At 46.1% G+C, this 24,340-nt stretch overlaps 1 protein-coding gene and 1 long non-coding RNA gene across 4 annotated transcripts in view; both read right to left on the bottom strand.

Annotated features, from left to right (window-relative positions):
• Positions 1-4,472, bottom strand: part of DCUN1D1 (defective in cullin neddylation 1 domain containing 1) — a 57,195-nt gene extending 52,723 nt beyond the window's left edge. For 2 of the 3 annotated variants that reach the window (XR_011388029.1, XM_008266563.4), the window contains exon 1: positions 4,333-4,441. Coding sequence is in view for 1 of the 3 variants with exons in the window: in XM_008266563.4 (XP_008264785.1) it covers positions 4,333-4,344 (12 nt within the window). In the remaining 2 variants the exon portion in view is untranslated. Of the gene's footprint in view, positions 1-4,315 lie in introns of all 3 variants that reach the window. The other variant, XR_011388031.1, reaches the window with a different exon arrangement.
• A 3,307-nt stretch (positions 4,473-7,779) lies between these two features.
• Positions 7,780-11,261, bottom strand: LOC138849329 (uncharacterized). The gene is made up of 3 exons (XR_011388028.1): positions 11,126-11,261; positions 10,170-10,289; positions 7,780-8,499 (listed from the first exon to the last, which is right to left on the bottom strand). It is a non-coding gene; the product is annotated as an uncharacterized lncRNA (long non-coding RNA).
• Between the last annotated feature and the right edge of the window lie 13,079 nt (positions 11,262-24,340).

The following is a 24,340-nucleotide window of genomic DNA, read 5'->3' as shown; positions in this document are numbered from 1 at the left end:
CATCCCCTCAGCACAGGCTCAACTAGCAGATCAGCCCTGCAACTCAGACTCCGCAGTTCCTGTGAGAACAACAAGCCTTCTTAGCAACTCCTGGGGCCTCCTAACTCTCCAAGCCTTGACCTTGTGGTGGGAACTCCCAGACCCCTGGCTGCCACAGGTCATGTGGCCAGCCATTCTCTCTGCAGACTTGTAATGGGTGTTCACTCATGTGGCAAGTTCCTTACTAGTCTGGGGAGACAGGACAGCCTGGACCTGCCTCCTGCTACAAGTCTGAAACTGGACCACATCCATGAGTGCTCTCCAGGAGTTCACCCAGCATTTGGCGGAAATATTAGCTAACATCCAGCATGCTGAGACTTACTTGCCATATCTCGTTGAAGTAACAGCTTTTCTCCTAAGCTCTTTTTTCTGACTGCCAGCTGCAAGGACGTGTCTTCGTTTTCATTCTGCTTGCTTTCCTGTCTACGTCTGAACACTTTCTCCTTAGGAGTCCACACTTTCCATAACTCCACTTTCTGCACCTCTCCTCTTTCCTCTCTGACCACTCTCCTTGGCTGGCTCTAGTCTCTGACTCTTAAATGTTGGGCTTTCCAGAACCAGCCCTGAATATCTTCCTGTATACAACTTGTGTCACGCTGTCATGTTCCCACAATGTCAACTACCATCCCTGCCCTGAGGAAGCCTGAACACTAGTTCTGGTTGTCCCACAGGCCTATCAAGCGTAACAAAGTCCAAAATCATACTCTCAACCTCCTTTTCCTCTGCCTTGTCACCAAACCATCCAAACTAGAAATCTCTGTATTGTCCACAACTCTTTCTATGTCGGCTCTTTTTAAGATGTATTTATTTGAAAGGCAGGATGAGGGGTGGGGGTGGGGGAAGGCACAGATCTTCCATCTGAATGGTTCACTTTCCAAATGACCACAATGGCCAGGCTAAAGCCAAATTCCTGGAACTCCATCTGGGTCTCCTAATGGGGGCAGGGGTCCAACCAGTTGGGCCGTGTTCTCTGCTGCTGTCCTAGGCCCATTAGCAGGAAGCTGGATCGGAATTAGAGCAGCGAGGACACTCATATGGGATGTCAGCATCCCGAGTGGCAGCTTAACCCACTGGGCCACAATGCCAGCCTCTCTGTGTCATCTCTCTTTTTTTTTTTTTTTTTTTTTTTTTTTTTGACAGGCAGAGTGGACAGTGAGAGAGAGAGAGAGAGGTCTTCCTTTTTTTTGCCGTTGGTTCACCCTCCAATGGCCACTGCGGCCGGCACAATGCGCTGATCCGATGGCAGGAGCCAGGTGCTTCTCCTGGTCTCCCATGCGAGTGCAGGGCCCAAGCACTTGGGCCATCCTCCACTGCACTCCGGGCCACAGCAGAGAGCTGGCCTGGAAGAGGAGCAACCGGGACAGAATCTGGCGCTCTGACCTGGACTAGAACCCAGTGTGCCGGCGCCACTAGGCGGAGGATTAGCCTAGTTAGTGCAGCGCCAGCCTATCAGTAGCTTCTTACTAATCTTCAGCCTCTGCTCTTTGTGCAGAGTGGTCTTTCTGGAATTTGCTCCTCAGAGTTCCCCAAGGTCGGTCTTTGCCTGAGCCTTTTTGGGTCTCCCCGGTCTTTGCTCTCCCCTTGCCCTTCCCCACTACCCTTGACGTAGGTGCACACGTTTCCCTTTTACCAAGCCAAGTCTGTCATACGCCTTCGTATGTCCTTCCTTTGTCTCATCCTGTTCTCCCTGGCACTGACCAAGGGCTTCCCATGTTATCATGCTATGACACATACAAACTCATAATCCCCACTTCAACCCCTGTCCGCTATGCCTCCTTAGTATGCCTGTTCTAAGGACAAAACTGAAGCAGAGAGATTGAGTAACATAACTAAGTTTCCATAGCAAATAAGCAGTAGAGCTGAGATTTAAACCCAAATAGTCTGGCTACAGAGTCTGTTCTCTTAATCACCACACTGTCTGTTCTACCAAGACCTTAATAATCAACTCATAGACTGTCTTCCTGGTGTGTCCTGACTCATCCCTGGGTTCCAGCAGTTTGGCTTGTTTATACTTCTAGTATTCTTATGATGTCATATGATAATCATTTACCTACATGGCCATCTCCTCAGCCAGACCACTGCTCCAGGCCAGAGATCTGAATGCACATATCCTGCAGTTTTCAGTGTCAAAGCAAGTGCCTGACATCATGAGTTATGTGTATATATGCAACACAGCACTCGGTGGGTAAATGAAAGGAGATATCTAACTGATGTCTACAGATCTGTCTCAAGATCTGCCTGTATCGTTCGTCATTGTAATGGAATCGTCTGTTCTCCTTGGCAGATGTGTGTTATACCATATGGTCAGATGGTAAATGTAGTAGCAACTGTACCCATTACCACATTTCCTAGCTACAGTACTGAATGTGAAATAGCAAATTATTACTTAGTCATCATTAGTGAGGGAAACATATTTGTTAAAATTTTCCTGATTGTTTTTAAAATGGAAAAACGGGTCCTGAAGTTAAAGCATAAATTATAATATTTGATTATCAAAACAATGCTTAGTAAAAAATTCATATTACATTTTGATATGAGACTTCAAATATTTAAGTTAAGGCTTTGAGCTGTCTCAAGTACAGAATTTCTAAAGATTATTTTCTATATGAGTCTTAATACAGTAATAAGATATATGGAAATATCTAGCTGAAATCTGCTATCCTGTTTCTTTCCTCTCTCCCTTGCCCCCCCCACATTCACTGTACATCTAATGCTATGTACACATTAAAATACAGAATATTTGTAGATTTGTGGTATTTCAAGGTAAAACATCCAATTATTTGAAAATAATGTTGTTGCAAGAAAAACTTAAAAATTCATTTTAGGATGAACAACACTCACTGATAAAATAATTGCAGGTCTGTTTAAAGAAACATATAAAACTAAGCATTCCATAGTCTTAGAATCCGTCTTTAGCAGAGAGAAAGAGCAGAAGTCTGAAAAGGAGCTTGCTAACATTTCTGGTAGTTCATCGAGCTAAAATTAAGTCTGCAGGATGGCTGTGTGCACATAGTGATGGTTCAAAAGCGCTAGTCTGGGATGTGCAGCCGCCGCCGCCCTCCCACACTTAACCTGGGTGGACTCAGGTTTGCCCAACATTTACATAAATGTGCCTCTCAGATTCAAACTTACCTATTTATAACTATGTAAGAGTAAATGAGATTGACTGACATAGCCTATTTTAGTTTGAGTAAAACATGACATTTAGATCTTATCAACCCAGATTATAACAATGTTTTAAAGGCTGAAGCAGACAGGATTGGGCCTGTAGGTCAGACATGAGCCCTCGTGTGGCCACAAAGACATCTAGTAAGAGAAGCATAGACCCAAGTTCACACTGGACTCACCAGTGTTGGGGTTAGAAGTAAGAGTCTTTCAGGACTCTTTCCTCCAGACTCTGAATGCTTTGGCTAGGAACCCTCGGGGCAGATGCTGTGGCTCAGGAGGTGAAGCCACGACCCGCAGCACTGGTATACCATATCAGAGCACTGATTTGAGTCTTGGCTGCCAAGCTTCCAATCCAGCTCCCCGCTAATGTGCCTGGGAAGACAGTGGAAGGTGGCTCAAGTACTTGGGCCTTTGCCACTCACGTGGAAGACCTGGATGGAGTTCCTGGTTCCTGGCTTCAGCCTGGCCCAAGCTGGCTATTGCAGCTATTTGAGGGAGTGAACCAGCAGGTAGAAGACCTCTCTCTCTCTCTCTCTTTCCCTCTCTTTGTAACTCTGCCTTTCAAATAAATAAATTTTTTTAAAAAAGAGGAATCCTAAAAAAAATTAAAAAAAAAAAAAGAGGAATCCTTAATGAAGACAAAGGAGTTGAGGCCAGTGCTGTGGCAAAGCAGGTAAAGGCACTGCCTGCAGTGCCAGCATTCCATATGGGCGTCAATTTGAGTCCCTGCTGCTCCACTTCCTATCCAGCTCTCTGCTGATGTCCTGGAAAAGCCGTAGAAAATGGCCCAAGGCCTTGGGCCCCAGCACCCATGTGGAAGACCGGGAAGAAGCTCCTGGCTCCTGGCTTCAGATCAGCTCAGCTCTGGCCACTGCAGCCATTTGGAGAGTGAACCAGCAGATGGAAGACCTCTCTTTCTCTCTCTCTCTGCCTGTGCCTCTCTGTAATTCTGCCTTTCAAATAAATTAAATCTTAAAAAAAGAAAGACAAAGAAGTCAACCTCAGGGGTTGTCCCTAGAAAATTGGGCCTCATATCTTTTTTCAAAAGAAGCAACAAAAGCAATATTCCAGTGGGTCACCATCTATATAGAAACAGGAGAATATTCACCAGAGCCAGTCTGTCACCTCAAGGTACATGTGGATCTGTTGATTTTAGCTGCTCCACACTCATGGTAGAGGAATGGACTTGGCAGTAGCAGCTGAGACTGGAGGGCCAGCAATGGGAAACTACCCAAGACCACCACTGATGATGTCACAATGGCCCATTGTCCCAGAGTAAGCTTTCTGGACCTCCCTGCCCAGGTGAGCTTAGTCACTCCAGGATGAGACCATGGCTTAGTCTGGGGTGTTTGTCCTGGATAGTTCTGTTCAGTTATAAAAACTGAATTCTTTGAGACCACAATGGCTGAAATAGAAATGAAATAGGGAGCTAGCTGGGTAGAGGAGCCTCTAGAGTCCCAGGGATTACTTCTGGTATCCTCACCAAGGCATTTTCCAATGATGATGGCCGAGGGATGCTGGGATTGAATCAACCCCTGCTCCCCTGTCTTCATTCAATGGATAACACTTCAAGTCACGGCGTTTCTCTGGGCCTCAGTATTCTCAATTGCAAAATCAGAATGGGTTGAGTTATATAAGTTTCCATCAAACCCTAAGTTTGATTCTTTCCTGGGTAGGCTAGAGCTGCCCTCAAAGAAAGAAAATAGTGGCAGGCATTTGGCCTGCAGTTAAGATGCCCACATCCCATAGGTGAGTGCTTGGATTTGATTCTCAGCTCTGCTCCCTCTCCCAGACTCCCACCAGTGCAGATCCTGGGAGGCAGCAATGATTAGGTTCCTGCCAATCCCATGGGAGACCGGAGTTGAGTTCCCAGCTTCTGGCTTCAGCCTGGCCCAGTCCCAGCTGTGGTGGGCGTTTGGGGAGTGAACCAGCAGATCCAGGGGAGAGAGCTCTCTTGCTCTCATACACACACTCTCTCTCTGTCCTTCCATTTTTCTCACTCAAAAAAGTATAGCCCTTGGCATTCATCCATCTATACATTCATTTACTCTTCAGTGAACAATGAAGGTCAACAATCTGTGAGAAACACAATGCAAACCACTGGGTAGGGTAGATATGAAATTTTTCATTTCCTCATAGTGAGTTTTATACAATTTTTAAAAAAATCCTCAGCTATTTATTTTTAAAATTTAACTCAATATATCCAAAATATCAGCATTTCAACATGTATTCAATATGAAAATTATTGATGTTTTTACTTTCTTTCATAGCAAGTCTTTGAAATTCAAGGTATATTTTACATAGAAAGTATGTCAGTTTGGATTAGTCACATTTGAGGTGCTCAGTTGTCACATAAGTGATGGCTTCCATATTGGCCAGCCAGACCCAGGAAGTAACTGGTCTGGAGTAAATTCACTCACTTGGGAGTAGTAAGTACTCTAACATTCAAGAAATAATTGAAAACTAAAGTAAACCTTATATAAATATAACCAGCTACAAACACAGAAATATTTAGCATTTGGGAAATTTACAGTATAGCACGTGGACAATAAGAATTCTTTTTTAAACTATTTATTTTTAAAAAGATCTATATATTTATGAAAGGCAGAGTTACAGAGAGAGCAAGAGAGACAGAGAGAGAGAGAGAGAGAGATTACATATGCTGGTTCACTCCCCAAATGGCTGCAAAAGCCGGGGCTGAGCCAGGCTGAAGTCAGGAACCAGGAGCTTTTTCCAGGTCTCCCACACAGATGCAGGGGCCCAAGCACTTACGCCATCCTGTAATTTCCCCAGGCACATTAGCAGGGAGCTGGATCAGAAGTAGAGCAGCCAGGACTCAAATCAGTGCCCATATGGGATACCAGCACTGCAGGCAGTGGCTTTACCTGCTACACCACCACACCAGCCCATTAAAGATTTTTATTGTTTATTTGAAAGTCAGCATGAAGGGCCAGCACTGTGGTGTAGCAGGTGGAGCCACTGCCTACAGTGCCCACAAGCCAGCTGCTCCACTTCTGATCCAGTTCTCTGCTATGGCCTGGGAAAGCAGTAGAAGATGGCCCAAGTCCTTGGGACCCTGCACCCACGTGGGAGGCCCAGAAGAAGCTCCTGGCTCCTGACTTTGGATTGGCACAGCTCCGGCCATTGCGGCCAATTGGGGAGTAAACCATTGGATGGAAGACCTCTCTCTCTCTCTTTCTCTCTCTCTGCCTCTCCACTCTCTCTGTAACTCTGACTTTCAGATACAAATAACTAAGTAAAAAAAAAAAAAAAAAAGGCAGAGTGAGAGAGCGAGAAATATCTTCCATCAGCTGGTCCATTCCCCAAAAGACTATTATGGCTGGGATTGGGCCAGGCAGAAGCCAAGAACCAGGAACTCTGTGTCTCCCATGTGGTGGCAGGGGCCCAAGAACTTGGGCCATCTTCTGTTGCTTTCCCAGTTTCATTAGCAGAGAGCTGGATCAGAAGTGGAACAGGTGCTCATGTGGGATGCTGGCATTGCAGGCAACAACTTAACCTGCTGTGCCACAACACCGGCCCCAATATAAATGTTTTCAATGCGTATAGCAGACTAGGAAAAAAATCTGTGCAAACTCATAACTGTCTCCCATGTCCCAATGATTTCCCTGACCCTGCACATGTCATCCTGTTAAATATAATTTCTGTACAAGGTATTTCCAGTCAAAACAAGCTGTATCAAACACAGAAACACATTTCACAAGGGCTGTAGAGTTTTGAGGTGTTTTTTTTTCAGGGCTATATAGTCAACGGGTAGATGCCATTTTCTTATTTCTGTCTTGATCCATCACCCTTTGCAAATAACTATTTGGGAAAAGTGAGGGAAAAGAGTTTGGGGAAAGGAAGCATTTTGTGAAAATACTGTAAGACTAAAAATATTATCAGGGTTTGGTTAGCCTATAGCAAAATGTGAAAGAGAAAAAAATCAATAAAAATAACAATGCCTAGTAACACAAGGTGATTATGCTGAAAATGTATCTTGTATGGCCGGTGCCATGGCTCAGTAGGCTAATCCTCTGCCTGCAGCGCCGGCACCCCGGGTTCTAGTCCCGGTCGGGGCGCTGGATTCTGTCCCGGTTGCCCCTCTTCCAGGCCAGCTCTCTGCTGTGGCCCGGGAAGGCAGTGGAGGATGGCCCAAGTGCTTGGGCCCTGCACCCCATGGGAGACCAGGAGAAGCACCTGGCTCCTGGCTTCAGATCAGCGCCGTGCACTGGCCGTAGCGCACTGGCTGCAGCGGCCTTTGGGGGGTGAACCATCAGAAAAGGAAGACCTTTCTCTCTGTCTCTCTCTCTCACTGTCCACTCTGCCTGTCAAAAAAAAAAAAAAAAAAAAAAAGAGAGAGAGAGAGAATGGAGAATGTACTTTGCATGGAAAGAGGAAATCATTGAAGATATCGAAGTGGGTTGCTCTGTTGTGGAAGACCAGGGAGAAGCAAGAAGAAGGTGAGATTCTGTGAGTGTGGTGTGGAAGCTCTCCATTGACCAAAGGCCAAAGAAAGGAAAACCCTGTGGGCACGAATCACCACACTGAAACAAAATCATAAACTTTCAAACATTTGGAGAGAGACAGCTTTATTTTCTTAACGACCTAACAATAGGCGAGTCTTGCCAGAGTGGGGGTTGGGTCCAGAGGAAGGAAACACCACAGTCAGGGGCAGGCCGGTCAGGTGAGCTCTGGGAAGGCGTTGGTGACAGCACAGTTGGCAGATCAGGTCTGGCTGGAAAGCACAGCCGGCAGGAGGGGTTAAGGGAGAGGACGGGATTATTTTCATTGTTGATCGATAGCATCCCATCCTACAGAGCAACAGCAGAGCTGTGAAATGCGTAAGAGGACACCTCATTCAGTCTGTGCAGACGCAACAGGCCTGCATACCTCGGGTGAAGTCTGTGGCTCAGTGCCCAGGTTCTTAGTTCAGCATCACAGAGCCAGGTATTTGGTTTGATTCGGTGCCTAAGAAGGGGCTAAGAGTTGATTTCAATCCTTCGGAAAGATGTTTTCAAAAAGCAGTGATGAAGAGTATTGAATATCAGTCATGAAGCCCCTGTCGCTGGAGTTTTTCCCCTCTGGGATGTTTTCTTCCATCACTTGAATCCCTCAGAACCTTCTCTTTGCCTTTTTGTTGCTGTTATGTAACTTACCACCTGAAGAGCGGCATCAGCCTGGAAGCCTCTGAAGCGGACTGTGAGAGAGCCATGGAATCAATCGGATGACTGTATTTGGCTGGCCCGTCACCATCTGACTGGGCAAATCATGTCCCTCTTAGATATTCAGTATCTGTGTGTGGCAGTAAACAGAGAAGTTTGAATTAAATAAATTCCTGGTTTCCTTCCAACTTCGAATCTGAGCTTTGCTCAAAATTCCGGGAAGTGTAATTGTTCTCATCCAGTCGTCTATTTCAACATTCAATGAACAGTGGGAAGTGCAAGGAAGAGGAAGAGAAAGCAACACGGTTCTGGCACCCCTGCCCAACCCCCCAACCCAGGCAATTGGGAGCAAGCCGTGTGGAGGCTGTGGGAGACGGGAGCGTGTCCCCAAGAACGCTGTGCCATATCTGCGCCTGGGGAGCCAGGACAGTGGCCACATGGCGCAGCACAGCGTGGGCTTTGGGCTCTTCCTGTCACTGCTTGAACTACACTGTGCTGTTCATTAATGAAAGTGATCACGCTGACACATTTCCTGACACTCTGAGCCTCAGTTTCCACATCCCTAAAATACCCACTCCACGATGTTGTATACAGAGGAAATGCTGGGTCCAGCATTGCAGCACAGCAGGTTAAGCTGCCGCCTGCGACACTGGCATCCCGTATGAGCACTGGCATACGTCACTGCTGCTCTACTTCCCATCCAGCTCCCTGCTAATGTGCCTGAAACAGCAGTGGGAGATAGCCCAAGTGCTTGGGTCCCTACCACCCACATGGGAGACCTGGATGGAGTCCCAGAATCCTGGCTTTGGCCTGGCCCAGTCCCAACCATTGCAGCCACGTGGGGAGTGAATCAGCTGTTTCTCCTTCCCTCTCTCTAACTCTGCCTTTCAAGTCAATAAATACATCTTAAAAAAATAAAATAAAATAAAAGATGGGTAGGCACTGTGGCATGATGGGTTAAGCTGCTGGTGTCAGCTCTGGCATCCCATATGGTCACCAATTGGAGTTCTAGCTGCTCCCCTTCTGATCCAGCTTCCTGCTAATGGCCTGGGAAAAGCTCCTGGCTTTGGCCTGACCCAGCCCCAGCCATTGCAGCCATGTGGAGAGTGAACCAGCAGATGGAAGATAATTCTCTCTCTCTCTCTTTCTGTATCTCCCATTCTCTCTCTGTAACCCCACCTCTCAAATAAATAAATCTTAAAAAAAAAAAGTGTACATGAGACAGCACATGTGATCCGCATGGCAGGCACTTGGCGAGTATGGGTCGCACATTGTAGAAAAGGGGACATGTAAGTGTAGCGTTGAAGATGAGAACCAGCGAGTCTCAAGCTGACATGATTTGGTTTTGATTTCAGAGGAGGCAAGTAGTTTAGAGAATGGTTTGAAAAGAAGTAACTTTTTCCTGTTGCATTTAGATGTCTCTTTATCCAAAAGGAGCCTCAAATAGATTTCTAATTACAAATAGATACAAATGATACATTCAAATAGAATTGTAATTACAACTACAATTACAATTGTTCTTTACATTTCATACATTGAAGGATAACCCATATCAGCCATGGTCACAGCAAACATTAGGGTTATACATGAGTGCAACATTGGCTAGATAATGAGCTCTGCCCAAACACCAGATCAAGACAGGTGCTTCTGACAATTGATGTTGCTCTGACATCTGGAAACACTTTGATGATTGAAGCCAGCTTGATTAGCTACAAATATCCATGTATCATTAGCACATTTCTTCTCCGAATCTCAAGGGGCTACGATAGGGGATTGTGACAACGGTCAATGGCTGCTCACCAAAAATTGTCAAACTCTCTGAGCTGCAAAAGAGAAACCGGTCCTCTTCAGTCTATAGTGAGTGGAGCCGTTTGACCCAGAAGCACTTGGTCCTGGCATGCCATCTGTCTCTCTTCATGTCTGTGAGACAGACAAATAGTGTGAATGGAGGACCCTGGACAGGCTCCCGGATGGAACACTGACTAAATGACGGCCACACCCCCTTCAAAGGTCTTATTTCTGCTTTAAAAGTAACAAGTGAAGCTTGTTTCATAGAGGAAAAAGAAACATTTTAATAAATGCAGAAATTACAACATTGTAAATTCTACTTACACATATCCATAGATGTACGAAACCAATATTTTACTGATTTCAAAAACAAAGATAATAAAACTATAATAACCCTTAAACATAAATGCACAGTTATTTAAAAAAATATTAACAGGGGGACAACATTGTGGCATAGCAAGTAAAGCTGTCGCATGCAGTGCCAGCATCCCACACAGGCACCGATTTGAGTCCAGGCTGCTATGCTTCTGATCCAGCTCCCTGCTAAGGTGTCTGGGAAAGCAGCAGCAGGTGGCCCAAGTGCTTGGGCTCCTACACTCACATGGGAGACCTGGAAGAAACTCCAGGCTCCTGGCTTTGGATTGGCACAGCTCCTGCCATTGAGGCCATTTGGGGAGTGAACCAGCAGATGGAAGACCTCTCTTTCTCTCTCTACCTTTCAAATAATAAATAAATCTTTAACAAACTGAATCCAATAATGTGTACCTTTAATTATACACTATGATCAATTAATTGCTCAGGAATGCAAGGTTGGCTTAAAAATTGAAAATCAAGGTAACACATCATAATGATAAAAGACAAAAACTACATAATTATCTTAATAGAAGCAGAAAAAGCATTTAACAAAATACAATATCCACTCATGGTAAGAAATCTCAACAAACTAGAAATAAAGTAAAGCTCCTTACTGATAAAGGTTATTAGTATTGGGGCCGGCACCATGGCTCACTAGGTTAATCCTCCACTTGTGGCACCATCATCCCATATGGGCTCCGAGTTCTAATCCCAGTTGCTCCTCTTGCAGTCCAGCTCTCTGCTGTGGCCCAGGAAGGCAGTGGAGGATGGGTGCTTGGGCCCTGTACCCGCATGGGAGACCAGGAGGAAGCGCCTGGCTCCTAGCTTCAGATCAGCGCAGTGCCAGCCATAGCAGCCATTTGGGGAGTGAACCTTTGGGAAGGAAGACCTTTCTCTCTGTCTCTCTCACTGTCTATAACTCTACCTGTCAAATATTAAAAAAAAAAGTTATTAGTATCTACAAATAACCTAGTATCAGCATCATACTTGATGGTGAAAGACCGAAAACTTCTGCCTAAAATGTGAACAAAGGGGAAATGTCTGGTTTCACTACTTGCTTTCAATATTGTATTGAGCCAGTTCAATAAGGAAAAAAAAATAAGACATCTAAAGGAAAGAAGAAATAAAACTAACTCCATTCTCTAATGTCAGTATCCCATCTATAGAAAATCCTAGAGTCCTCCCAACCCTGCCACCACCAAAAAATGCTAGAACCAAAAAACTGAGCTCTTCAAGGTTCCTGGGCACAAGATCAATAGTTTAAAAATCAGTTGTTTTTCCATATAGAAGCAGCAATCTGAAATTAAGAAAACAACCTAATTCCTAGTATCACTGAACATAGTAAAGTATTTAGGAATGAATTTAATAAAAAAAGTGTGAGATATGTACATTGGAAACTACAAGACTACTGAGAGAAATTAAGGAAGATCTAGGTAAGTGAAAAACTATCCATGTTCATAGATTAAAAGATTCATTATTGTTAGAATGACAATTCTCCCTCAAATTATTATACAGATTCATTGCAATCCATATAAAAATCCAAACAGGATTTGTAGAAATTGACAAGATTATCCTGAAATGTGTATGGAAATCCAAAGGGCCCAGAATTTTTTAAGAGGATAACAAAATTGGAGAATGTTTATTTCCTAATTTCTAGCCTTACCATAAAAATGCAGTAGTCAAACACTACAGTCCTGGCATAAAGAATTCAGAAATAAGTAATTATATTTGTGGTTAATTGATTTTTAAAAGAAATAGCAAAGCAATTCAAAGGGGAAAGGACAGTTCATGCAACAAATCATGCTGGAACTATTGGATAACCTTAGTTAAAGGAATGAATTAGACCATACCTTATACCATACCAAAAAAGTTAACTAAAAGATGTATCTTAGGCCAAAATCTAAGAACTTAAGTTATCAAATTTTAGGAGAAAGCATGTAAAGAAAATATTCATGATCAGGAGTTTGTCTTAAACCTCTTAGACATGACCCTTAAAGCATACTCTATACATGTACAAGGAAAAATTGATTAATTGGACTTCATCAAAATTGAGAATTTGGGGGCTGGTGCTGTGGCATGTCAAGTAAGGAGCCATCTTCAGTGCCAGCAATCCATATGGGCGCCGGTTCGAGTCCCAGCTGCTCCACTTCTGATCCAACTCTCTGTATGGCCTGGGAAAGCAGTGGAGAATGGCCCAAGTGCTTGGGCCCCTGCACCTGTGTGGGAGACCCAGCAGAAGCTCCTGGCTCCTGGCTTCAGATCAGCACAGCTCCGGCCATTGCAGTCAGTTGGGGAGTGAACCCCCAAGGAAGACCTCTCTCCTTCTCTCTCTCTCTCCCTCTCTGCCTCTCCTTCTCTCTCTGTGTAACTCTGACTTGCAAATGAATAAATAAATCTCTAAAAAAGTTGAGAATTTTATACTTCAAGAGATACTATTAAAATTTAAAATACTATTTTTTAAAGAGTTATTTATTTATTTATTTGAAAGTCAGAGTTATGCATAGAGAGTAGGAGAGGCAGAGAGAGAGAGGGAGGTCTTCTGTCCGATGGTTCACTCCCCTATTGGCCGCAACTGCCGGAGCTGCGCCAATCTGAAGCCAGGAGCTTCTTCCGGGTCTCCCATGTGGGTGCAGGGGCCCAAGGACTTGGGCCATCTTCTACTGCTTTCCCAGGCCATAGCAGAGAGCTAGATTGGAAGAGGAGCAGCTGGGACCAGAATCGGTGCCCATAAGGGATGCTGGCGCTTCAGGCCAGGGCGTTAACCCGCTGCACCACAGAGCCAGCCCCTAAAATACTATTAAAAAAATTAAAAGACAAACAACTGGCTGCAAGAAAATATGCACAAAGCAAATACCTAATTATATTCAGATATACCTAAAGAATATAAAAAAGGCAAAACACGTAATGAACTCTTGCAACTCAACAATAAGAAAGAAACCAATTTAGTAATGCATAAAAGAGTTGAATAGAAATTTCGCCAAGAAAGACCTATGAATGTCCAATAAGCACATAAAAATTCTCACTAGTCATTAGGAAAATGCAAACTAAAGCCACAATAAGCTACCACTGCACAGCCACCGCAGTGGTTATCACTGAACAGATGGACCTGCCTAGGTTTTGCTGGGCATGCAGAAAAAAATGGAACCCTCCTGCATTGCTGGTGGGAATGTAAATAGAAACTGTTTTGGAAAAGTTTGGCATACCTTAAAAACCTAAATTTACCATAGGTAAGTTACCCAGAAATTCCACTGCTAGGTACTTATCCAAGAAAAATGAAAGATGTGTATAAAAGTGATCATAGCAGGGACCAGCACTGTGGCATAACGGGTTAAGCTGCTAACTGCAATGTCGACATCCCATATGGGTGCCAGTTCTTGTCCCAGATGTTCCACTTCTGATCCAGCTCCCTGCTAATGCACCTAGGAAAGCAGCAGAAGATGCCCCAAGTGCTTGGGCCCCTGCACCCATATGGGAGACTTGGAAGTAGCTCCTAGGGCCTGGCCCAGCCCTGGCCATTTCGGCCGTTTGGGGAGTGAACCCGCAGATGGAAGATCGATCTCTCTCTCCCTCTCTTTTTCTGTAATTCTACCTTTCACATAAATAAATAAAAAAATAATGTTCACGGCAGTATTGTGCAGTAGATAAAACTGGCAGCTCGGCAGGTGTTATGCTGCAGTGGGTTAAGCTGCAGCTGGGGCACCTACATTCTGTTACTCTGCACTTCCAATCCAGCTTACTGTTTATTGGTTGATGAATGGATAAAGAAAAATTTTTAACTGTATTGTGGAATAGTTTTCAACAATAAGAAAGTAATTCTGTGTGATTTCTGCTTCTTTCTATTTTCTTATGAATTAGTCTTTCTAGGTTGAAGGCAAGGCAAGTTTTAAAGTGAGCTACTGGCTTCTACTTGGGGTGGACCTTTTTTTTTTTTGAGAGGTAGATTTACAGACAGAGAGAAAGGTCTTCCATCTACTGGTTCACTCCCCAAATGGCTGCAACAGTCACAGCCCAGGCCAATCAGAAGCCAGGAGCTTCTTCCGGGTCTTCCACATAGACACAGGGGCCCAAGCACTTGGGCCATCTTCCACTGCTTTCCCAGGCCATAGCAGGGAGTTGGATTGGAAGTGGAGCAGCTGGGACTTGAACCAGTGCCCATATGGGATGCCAGCACGGCAGGTGGCAGCTTTTACCCACTCTGCCACAGCACCGGCCCTGAGAGTAAAGTTCTTTAACAACAATGAGACTACAGTGGTAAGCAGGACACATCGGAGAACCTGACTCTGGAGCCCAGAACCCCAGGTGAGTGGTGACAAGATGATCTGGGAGGCTGGAGTGGAAAGGGAAGTGACAGAGCCATGACTCGCCTTTGAGGGCTACTGCATACAGCTTGCTGCTGTGTTTGGGGAAGAAGGCAAGTTTATACATAAGGTGTTCCTTGTCAGGGGCTGGCAGGTTAATGCTGGCATCCCAGATCAGCGTGCTGATTCAAATCTTGGGTGCTCTGCTTCTGATCCAGCTTCCTCTAACATACCTGGGAAGGCAGCAAAGGATGGCGCAAGCACCTGGGCACCTGCCATCCACATGGGAGACCTGAATGGATTTCCTGGCTCCTGGCTTCAGCTTTGCCCAGAACTGGTTGTTGTAGCCATTTGGGGAGTGAATCAGCAGATGGAAGACCTCTTTCTCTTTGTCTCTCCCTCTCTCTCTGTAACTCTGCCTTTCGAACAAGAAATTAAAAAATTAATTAATATTTTTAAAAGAATATTCCTTGCCCTTGGTCCCACCCATGTCTTAAGTTGAGCAAGCTTAAAGTGGATCAAAGGCTCAAGTTTGTGATCCCAAAAAAGTCCTGTAAGAGAGAATATCAGTAGGTATTTGTCCAGTGATTATTGTGACGCCCAATAATAGCAGTTGAAAGTCTGTTTGGTGTTTGGAAAATTTTCTACCTTGAGTCCACTCCGAGGGCCGGAGCTGTGGTGTAGTGGACTAAGCCTCTGCCTCTGGCGCCGGCATCCCATATGGACACCGGTTCATGTCCTGGCTACACCTCTTCCAATCCAGCTTTCTGCTATAGCCTGGGAAAACAGTGGAAGATGGCCTAAGTGCTTGGGTCCCTGCACCTACATGGGAGACCTAGAAGAAGCTCCTGGCTCCTGGATTCAGATTGGCCTAGCTCTGGCCATTGCAACCATTTGGGGAGTGAACCGGTGGATAGAAAATATATCTCTCTGTAACTCTGCCTCTCAAATAAATAAATAAGCCTTTTGAAAAAAAGATCTCTGGAGCCTTTAGCTTGCTGTGCCTTGAATTTTAGATATTCCTGCCCAGGCCATTTTTCCTCTACTGAGCACCAGGTTATAGGTTTTGCAGGGGCGGGGACTGTGTTTCGGACACTTTGGGGTCTACTATACAGTATCTTCTGGCTTAGTACTCGCTATACAGTAACTGGATTGAACAGAGCTGAATACGCAAGGGGAGAAGAGAGTGCTGGCCGGGAGCTGAGGGGCTATGGACAAACCACCTGCTTCACAGGAAATAAAGGAAGGAAAGATGCGCTCAAAAATGTATTCACTGGTGCCTGCACTTTGACATATACTAATGATACTAATACTAGTGACATACTAATGAATGATATTAACTCCTATCATTCAAGGGGGGGAAATCATCTACATGATTTTATGGGCTTTCTGAACAATATCATTTAATGAGTACAGTGATTACTCCAACTGCTGTTTGCAAAGGTAGCAAAATGGATCACGGTCCACTTTCAATAGGTGAAAAACTCTTACAGAAATGGTTCAGCTGAAGGGGAAAAAGCTTTCTCTTGGTAACAGATCAAAATTCTCTTTCTGCTAGAGTTATTTTAACTCAGGGTGGTACTAAAGGGTTCTTCAAAAATTCATGAAAAATGCATATTTCGAAAACAGTATACTTGTATTTCAAATTTTCTCTTGCATCAAAATAAACTCATCTTTCGATTCCATCTCTCTACGAACTTCTGAACAAGAGTTCAACAGTTCCCAGGCCACAGGTTCCATCGGAGCTTACAATGAGCAAGCTCATCCAAGAGAATTGAGGCAGTCACACGCTGACCAACTCTGCTTCCTTCCCAGATGAACAGCGACCTTAAAGCTTAGGCAGAAGTTGAGCAATCAAGTTTTCTCACTAACCAAACCTTACTTACTTTTTTTTTTTTTTAAGATTTATTTATTTATTTGAAAGTCAGATTTACACAGAGAGAGAGAGGTCTTCCATCCGCTAGTTCACTCCCCAGTTGGCCACACAGCCAGAGCTTTGCCGATCCGAAGCCAGGAGCCAGGAGCTTCTTCTGGGTCTCCCACATGGGTACAGGGGCCCAAGGACTTGGACCATCTTCTACTGCTTTCCCAGGCCATAGCAGAGAGCTGGATCGGAAGTGGAGAAGCTGGGACTTGAACCAGTGCCCATATGGGATGCAACACTGTAGGCGGTGGCTTTACCCATTAGGCCACTGCGCTGGCCCCCCAAACCTTATTTTCAACATTCCTCATCCAGGTCCATGTTTCCAAGGAACTCGGGGCAGTTACTGAGAACTGAGCATAGAGGCAGAGGAAGAGCAGCCTGGCTGGCTCTGGGAATTTCATTTAAAGGTTTCCAGGGACCTGTGCTATGGCTCAGTGGGTGAAGCTACCACCTGCTGTGCTGGTGTCCTATATAGTTAAGTCCCAGCTGTTCTACTTCCAATTCTGCTCATGTACCTGGGAAAGTAGCAGAAGATGGCTCAGGTACTTGGGCCCCAGCACCCCTATCGGTGACTGGGAAGAAGCTCCTGGCTGGGGCCGGTGCTGTGATGCAGTGGGTTAACGCCCTGGCCTGAAGCGCCGGCATCCCATATGGGTGCTGATTGGAGACCCAGCTGCTCCACTTCTGATCCAGCTCTCTGCTGTGGCCTGGGAGAGCAGTACAAGATGGCCCGGGTCCTTGGGCCCCTGCACCCACATGGGAGACCAGAAGGAAGCTCCTGGCTCCTGGCCTTGGATAGGCACAACTCCAGTTGGGGAGTGAACCATCAGATGGAAGACCTCTCTCTGTCTCTCTCTGCCTCTCCTCTCTCTGTGTAACTCTGACTTTCAAATAAATAAATAAATCTTAAAAGAAGAAGAAGAAGAAGAAGAAGAAGAAGAAGAAGAAGAAGCAGCAGCAGCAGCAGCAGCAGCAGCAGCAGCAGCTCCTGGCTTCAGCCTGGCTCAGTGCTTTGGCCCTTGCAGCCAACTGGGGACTGAACCAGTGGATGGAAGACCTCTCTCTCTGCCTCTGCCTCTGCCTCTGCCTCTCTGTAATTCTGCCTCTCAAATAAATAAATCTTAAAAATAAGAGTATGTTTCCAAGGCCGGCACCGCGGCTCACTAGGCTAATCCTCTGCCTTGCAGCGCCGGCACACCGGGTTCTAGTCCCGGTCGGGGCGCTGGATTCTGTCCCGGTTGCCCCTCTTCCAGGCCAGCTCTCTGCTGTGGCCCGGGAAGGCAGTGGAGGATGGCCCAAGTGCTTGGGCCCTGCACCCCATGGGAGACCAGGAGAAGCACCTGGCTCCTGCCATCAGATCAGCGCGGTGCGCCGGCTGCAACGGCCATTGGAGGGTGAACCAACGGCAAAGGAAGACCTTTCTCTCTGTCTCTCTCTCTCACTGTCCACTCTGCCTGTCAAAAAAAAAAAAAAAAAAAAAAAAAAAGAGTACATTTCCATTTGTAGGATGAACATTAAAAAGAGAAAAAATATATATATATATGAGGGCCGGCGCCGCGGCTCACTAAGCTAATCCTCCACCTTGCGGTGCTGGCACACTGGGTTCTAGTCCCGGTCGGGGCGCCAGATTCTTTCCCAGTTGCCCCTCTTCCAGGCCAGCTCTCTGCTATGGCCTGGGAGTGCAGTGGAGGATGGCCCAAGTGCTTGGGTCCTGCACCCCATGGGAGACCAGGAGAAGCACCTGGCTCCTGGCTCCTGCCATCGGATCAGCGCGGTGCGCTGGCCGCATCGCGCCAGCCGTGGCGGCCATTGGAGGGTGAACCAACGGCAAAGGAAGACCTTTCTCTCTGTCTCTCTCTCTCACTGTCCACTCTGCCTGTCAAAATAAATAAATAAATAAAATAAAAAGAAGGCATATTTATAAGGCACAATAGGAGTAAGTCCCAAAAGCAACAAATTGTCAAGAAAATGTTTTGTAAACCTAGCTACATAAAAATTTCCAATGTGGCACAGCAGTTTAAGCCACTGGCTGTGAGGTAAAAATAATAGAATTTTAAATTCAAATATGTTTTCTTCTCTTCAAAGGCTATATTGATTATTATATAGCAATAATTAAAGAGTAAGATGAACTGCTTTAAAACAGTAAAATCAAAATAACAATTTTGGGGCCAGTGCCGTGGCATAGCGAGTAAAGCCACCACCTACTTTGCCGGTATCCCATATGGGCACCGGTTCGAGTCCCAGCTGCTCCACTTCTGATCCAGCTCCCTGCTATGACCTGGGCAAGCAGTAGAAGATGGTCCAAGTCCTTGGGCCCCTGCACCCACATGGGAGACCCGGAAGAAGCTCCTGGCTCCTGGCTCCTGGCTGTGGATCAGCCCAGCTCTGTGGCCATTGACACCATTTGGGAAGTGAACCAGGGGATGGAAGACCACTTTCTCTGCCTCTGCCTCTCTGTAACCCTGCCTTTCAAATAAATTAATAGATCTTTTAAAAAATTTATCTTATTTATGAAATTTTATTTATCTTTTTACGTAAATATTAAATAATAATTTTATAGGGGATTTAATAACACAATATATAGCCAGAGTACTTTGACATACATTGGCTGAATCATTCTGAAGTCACCATTCATTTGTATTTGCTCATTTATTCAACAAATATTTACTGAAGATCCACTTCACCCCATAAGATAAATATTATTCTTTTTTATTTAAAGATTTATTTACTTACTTGAAAGGCAGAGAAACACAAAGCGAGAAGGAGAGACAGAGAGAGAGGTCTTCCATCTGCTGGTTCACTCCCCTAATGGCCTTAATGGCCAGAGCTGAGCTGATCTGAAGCCAGGAGCCAGGAGCCAGGAGCCAGGAGCTTCTTCCGGGTCTTCATGTGGGTGCAGGAGCCCAAGCACTTGGGCCATCTTCTGCTGCTTTCCCAGGCCACAGCAGAGAGCTGGATCAGAAGTGGAACAGCTGGGACTCAAATCGCTGCTCATTTGGAATGCTGGCACTGCAGGCAGTGGCTTTACCCAGTACACCACAGTGCCAGCCCCTCAAATGATTTTTTAAATTGTTCCGTCTAGCAAGTATACATAGATTTTAGAACACTTCAGTGTACAGCTTAACACATTATTGTAAAATGACCCCCTCATGTCGCCACCTTTCTATGTAGGTCAAGGAATAGAACACTGGGGCTGGCCCTGGGGTATAGAAAGTTAAACCTCTGCCTGCAGTGTTGGCATCAATTCCTGGTGCTCCACGTCTGATCCAGCTCCTTGCTAATGTGTGGGGGAAAGCGGCAGAAGATGGCCCAAGTGCTTGGGCCCCTGCACCTGTGTGGGAGACCCAAAGGAAGCTCCCGGCTCCTGGCTTTGTCTTGGCCCAGCCCTGGCCATTTGCAGCCATTTGGGAAGTGAGACAGATGGAAGACACCTCTCTCTCTCCCTCCCTCCCTATTTCCTTCTCTGTGTATTCCTGCCTTTCAAGTAAATAAATAAATCTTTAAAAAAAAAAAAAAAAAAAAAGAGGCACAGAACATTAGCAGTCCCCAGAGCACTAGCCCTTCAGTCCTGACCCTGTCCCCTGCCTGCAGCCCTGTGGTCACCAGGACAGGGACAGTTGTGCCACCAAACTCAGGGAACTCCAGGGTCACTGCTACTGTGGGCCTCTCCCAAGGCTCTGGCCATTTGCCATTTTTATAAGATTTGCAAAGGTAAATATTTTACTACATTCAGTTAAGGCTTCATTATTTCATAGCTAATTTTGTATTCATAACTTCACATTCTTTTTCTTTTTAAAACTTTTGATTTATTTTCCTTTTTTTATTTGAAAGGTGGAGAGAGACAGAGACAGAGACATTTTCCAACTGCTAGATCACTCCCCAAATGCCCACAACAGCCAGGACCAGACCAGGCCAACGCCAGGAGCCTGGAACTCAATCCCGGTCTCCCTTGTGGGTGGCAGGGCCCACCTGTTGCCTCTCAGGGTGCTCATTAGCAGGAAGCTGGGTCTGAAGCAGAGGAGCCAGGACCCAAACCAAGCACTCTGATAGGGGATGCAGGTGATTTAAGTGGCTATGTCAAATGCCCGTCCCTCACATTATTTTTTAAAATAGGGTCCCCCCCCAAATTGTATAAGCTTTAGCACCCAAAAAACTGGGATCTGCTCTTGGAACCTCTACCCCGTTAGGTATTTTTTGTTTCCAGATTATTTTCTTTTTGAAAAAGGTTTATTAATTTATTTGAAATTACAGAGAGAGAGGGAGAGAGGGAGGGGGAGAGAGAGAGAGAGAGAGAGAGACAGAGAGAGAGAGGTCTTCCATCTGCTGGTTCAATCCCCAGTTGGCCGCAATGGCCAGAGCTACGCTGATCTGAAGCCAGGAGCCAGGAGCTTCCTCCAGCTCTCCCATGAGGATGGCGGGGCCCAAGCACGTCCTGCACTACTTTCCCAGGCCACTAGCAGAGAGCTGGATCGGAACTGAGCAGCCGGGACCTGCACTGGCCTCGCTGGGCAGAGGCGCTGAGCAGCGGCTGTTTTCTGAGGTCCACAGCCTCTGCACTGGGCTCACCAAACCTCCCCTCCCGTCTCTTTCCCCATAGGTCACTTCCCTGACTGGTATTGTATATGTCCTTGGGCTCTTTAGACATCCACACTTGCAAAATCAGTTCTGACCTATTCTCTCCTATTAACAGCCGCTTCTGCAGGGAGCCTTACACATTGAATTGGAAGCTGACAAGGAATGGGTTTCCTCCAAACTGGCTTTCTTGCCAATATTTCTTGAACACTTCACGAAGATGGTAGCAAGACACCTCAAAAGGAGTTAAGCTATGTAAACGTGCACAAAGCAAGAGCAGAGATAATGCGGAGGTTCGTCTCCAGTGAAACAGCTCCCTGGCCAGCAGCAGTTGGAAGTAGCTAAGCAAAGATCTGTGGCTCTTGACTCTTAGCATGGATCAAAATCTCACCCAGAGGCCTTTAATAAAATAGATCGTGAGCCCATCTGCAGAGACTGAGGTTTCGCCTTTCTAACAAATTCCCCAGCTACTGCGGACACTGCTGGTCCCAGACCTCTTTTTAATTATTTTTAAAGCTTTATTTACTTATTTGAGAGACACAGTGACAGAGAGGAGAGTGAGCGAGCTTCCATCTGCTGGTACACTTCCCAAATGTTGCAAACAGCCAGGGCTGGGCCAGGCTGAAACCAGGAGCCAAGAACTCGATCCTGGTTTCCCTCCCTGGGTGGCAGGGACCCTAGTGCTTGGGCTATCTGTTACCTTCCCAGGCGCATTAGCAGGGTGCTGGCTCAGAAGCAGAGGTAGGGCTCCCTCCCAGGCACTCTGATTAAAGATGTGGGCATCCCAAGCGGCAGCTTAACCTGCTCTACCACCACACCCGCCCCAGACTTCTTTCTGACTGATGGGCGCCACTCGACATGTGGGCGCTAACCGACAGCCTGGCAGCTGGTTAGCAATGGAGACTCTCTGGCCCTCCCTGGACCAGTAGAATCAGGTTCTCCAGGTTGGTGGGCACATTAAGATTTTGAGCTCTGTGGGGCTCACTCACCATCCTTACGCCTTCCTGATAAAGAGGAAGTGGACTTTGTTGCATACACAAAATGCCGGGCCTTTTCCCTTGGAAAGTCTAATTCAGAAACCTGCTTTTGGCAAGCACTCCAGGCAGTTCTTGCCATCAGGGAATTTTAAGCTAATGGTGGCATGAATAAGTCTAAAGGAAGAATATATTAATAAATAAAATGGAGATAAGCATAGGAAACAGAAAAATGAGAAATCTCAGTGGAAAGACCAGAAAGCCTGTCTTCAACTACTGTAGGGCTCCTCAGTCGCTGGTCTGAATTCCAGCTTTGGACAGAGAAGCATCGCATTGTCAGCTCCTCTACAAAGCTGTGCACCACACCCCTGGATCTGGGTGCTTGCTCTTTAATCTAGTTGAATAAATTATATCCATTTAGTGGAATAGATGCAAGCCCATGCAGCTGTGAGATAGAATAAAGAAACTCTACATCCCTAAGGTATTCAGTAGAAAAGCCAAAGTACAGAAGCATGAGGGTAGAATGCCACTTTTTTTGTAAGAGGGAGAAATTAGATTACACATTTGAAGACACTTGAGGACATAAAGATACACAGGGAACAAGGAAGAGTGAGTTACTTTAGGGCAAAGGGGTCAACTGGATGGGGAGGAAGGAGATTTTTCATGGTCTACCTCTTCGTATCTGCTTTTAGATTTCTGAACTGTGGGAATGGGCCATCGAGTCAAAAATTAAATTAGGGACAAGTGTTTGGCTTAGTGGTGATGTCAGTTGAGATGCTAGCATCCCATACTGGAGTACTTGGATTTCACCCCCGCTCCGGCTCCCGACTCCAGCTTCCTGCTAAAGCAGACCCTGGGTGACAGCAATGATGGCTCCGGTGATCTGTCATCCACACGAGAGACCTGCATTGAGTTTCCAGCTCCTGGCTTCTGCCGCAGCCCAGCCCTGGCAATGGCAGGCATTTGGGGAGTGAACCAATGGATACAAGGGCTCTCTCTCTGTGTCTCTCTTTCTCTGTCCCTCTGCCACTCAAATTTTTAAAAATATATCATCAATATTTCATGAGGAAGAGACTAATAACACATGGTTAAGGAAGTGAATGCCCACGGCTTTTTGTCTTGCATATAATAGATCTTCAATAATGAGTTGATATATTCGTGTGAAGTGACCCCAGGGCTAAGATGTGCGACGGGAGAGGCCTACAAGAGGCGGGAAGGAAGGTTGAACACAAGCACTGCTCATCAGCCAGGCTGGATGAGGATGCCTGCTTTGACAGGGTCCTCAAAGACAGAAGCGCTCCGTGAGGCCAGCTGGCCAGCAGGGGAAGAAGTGTAAGAGGAATGCCAGTCTGAACTGTCATTAATGTGCAGTCTACTTTAAGTATTAGGAAAAGAAAAAGACCCACAATGTTTGTTATGATATAGTCGGGGATGATAAAGGGATCATTGGGAAAAGGGAGAAGTCCCAAGTTACCTGGTGTTTGTTCTTTTTTGTTTTGGGGGAGGGTTGGTTTCAGAGTGAGCATTATTTCTAATCTTAACGAAAGGTTTAGGCAAATGCTAATGAACAGGGGATCCATACAGAGAATGAAGTCAGCCGTTCTTGGGAGGGAGGGGTTGACGGCCATGCTCTGGCTTGAGGTTTAAAAGGAGAGCGTACACTGTACCGGGAACTCTCTGTGGGAGACTGCACTCGTCAGAGGCACCAAGGCATTCTGATTCCCCAGGGAGCCAGCAAATGGGAGACAAATGCCAGGGTGGCAGGGTAATCACCGACAGCAAGGCTCTAATCTACGCAAGGCCCAGACACCCTGCAGTCCAGAAGGAATGGTGTCCCCAGGGTTCCTCACACAGGGTTGGGAGGACAGGCAAGCCTGCTTCCAGCCAGCCCGCGACTTGAGAGCTGTGGGTAGGACCTCCTGGGAGGGCCTTTATTCAGAATCTAGTGGGAAGAACAGCCAACCCCAGGCTGCAGCGCCCTGGGGGCCAGCTGCCAGAGAACAGTGTGCCACCAGCAGAAGGGGGCTGCTGACCCAAGGTGCCCTGCTCTGGACCCAGATC

Source organism: Oryctolagus cuniculus, chromosome 4 (assembly GCF_964237555.1).
Source record: "Oryctolagus cuniculus chromosome 4, mOryCun1.1, whole genome shotgun sequence".
NCBI classification, from domain to species: Eukaryota; Metazoa; Chordata; class Mammalia; order Lagomorpha; family Leporidae; genus Oryctolagus; species Oryctolagus cuniculus.
Note: the sequence above shows the minus strand (reverse complement) of the source record. Positions and strands in the feature narration are given on the sequence as shown.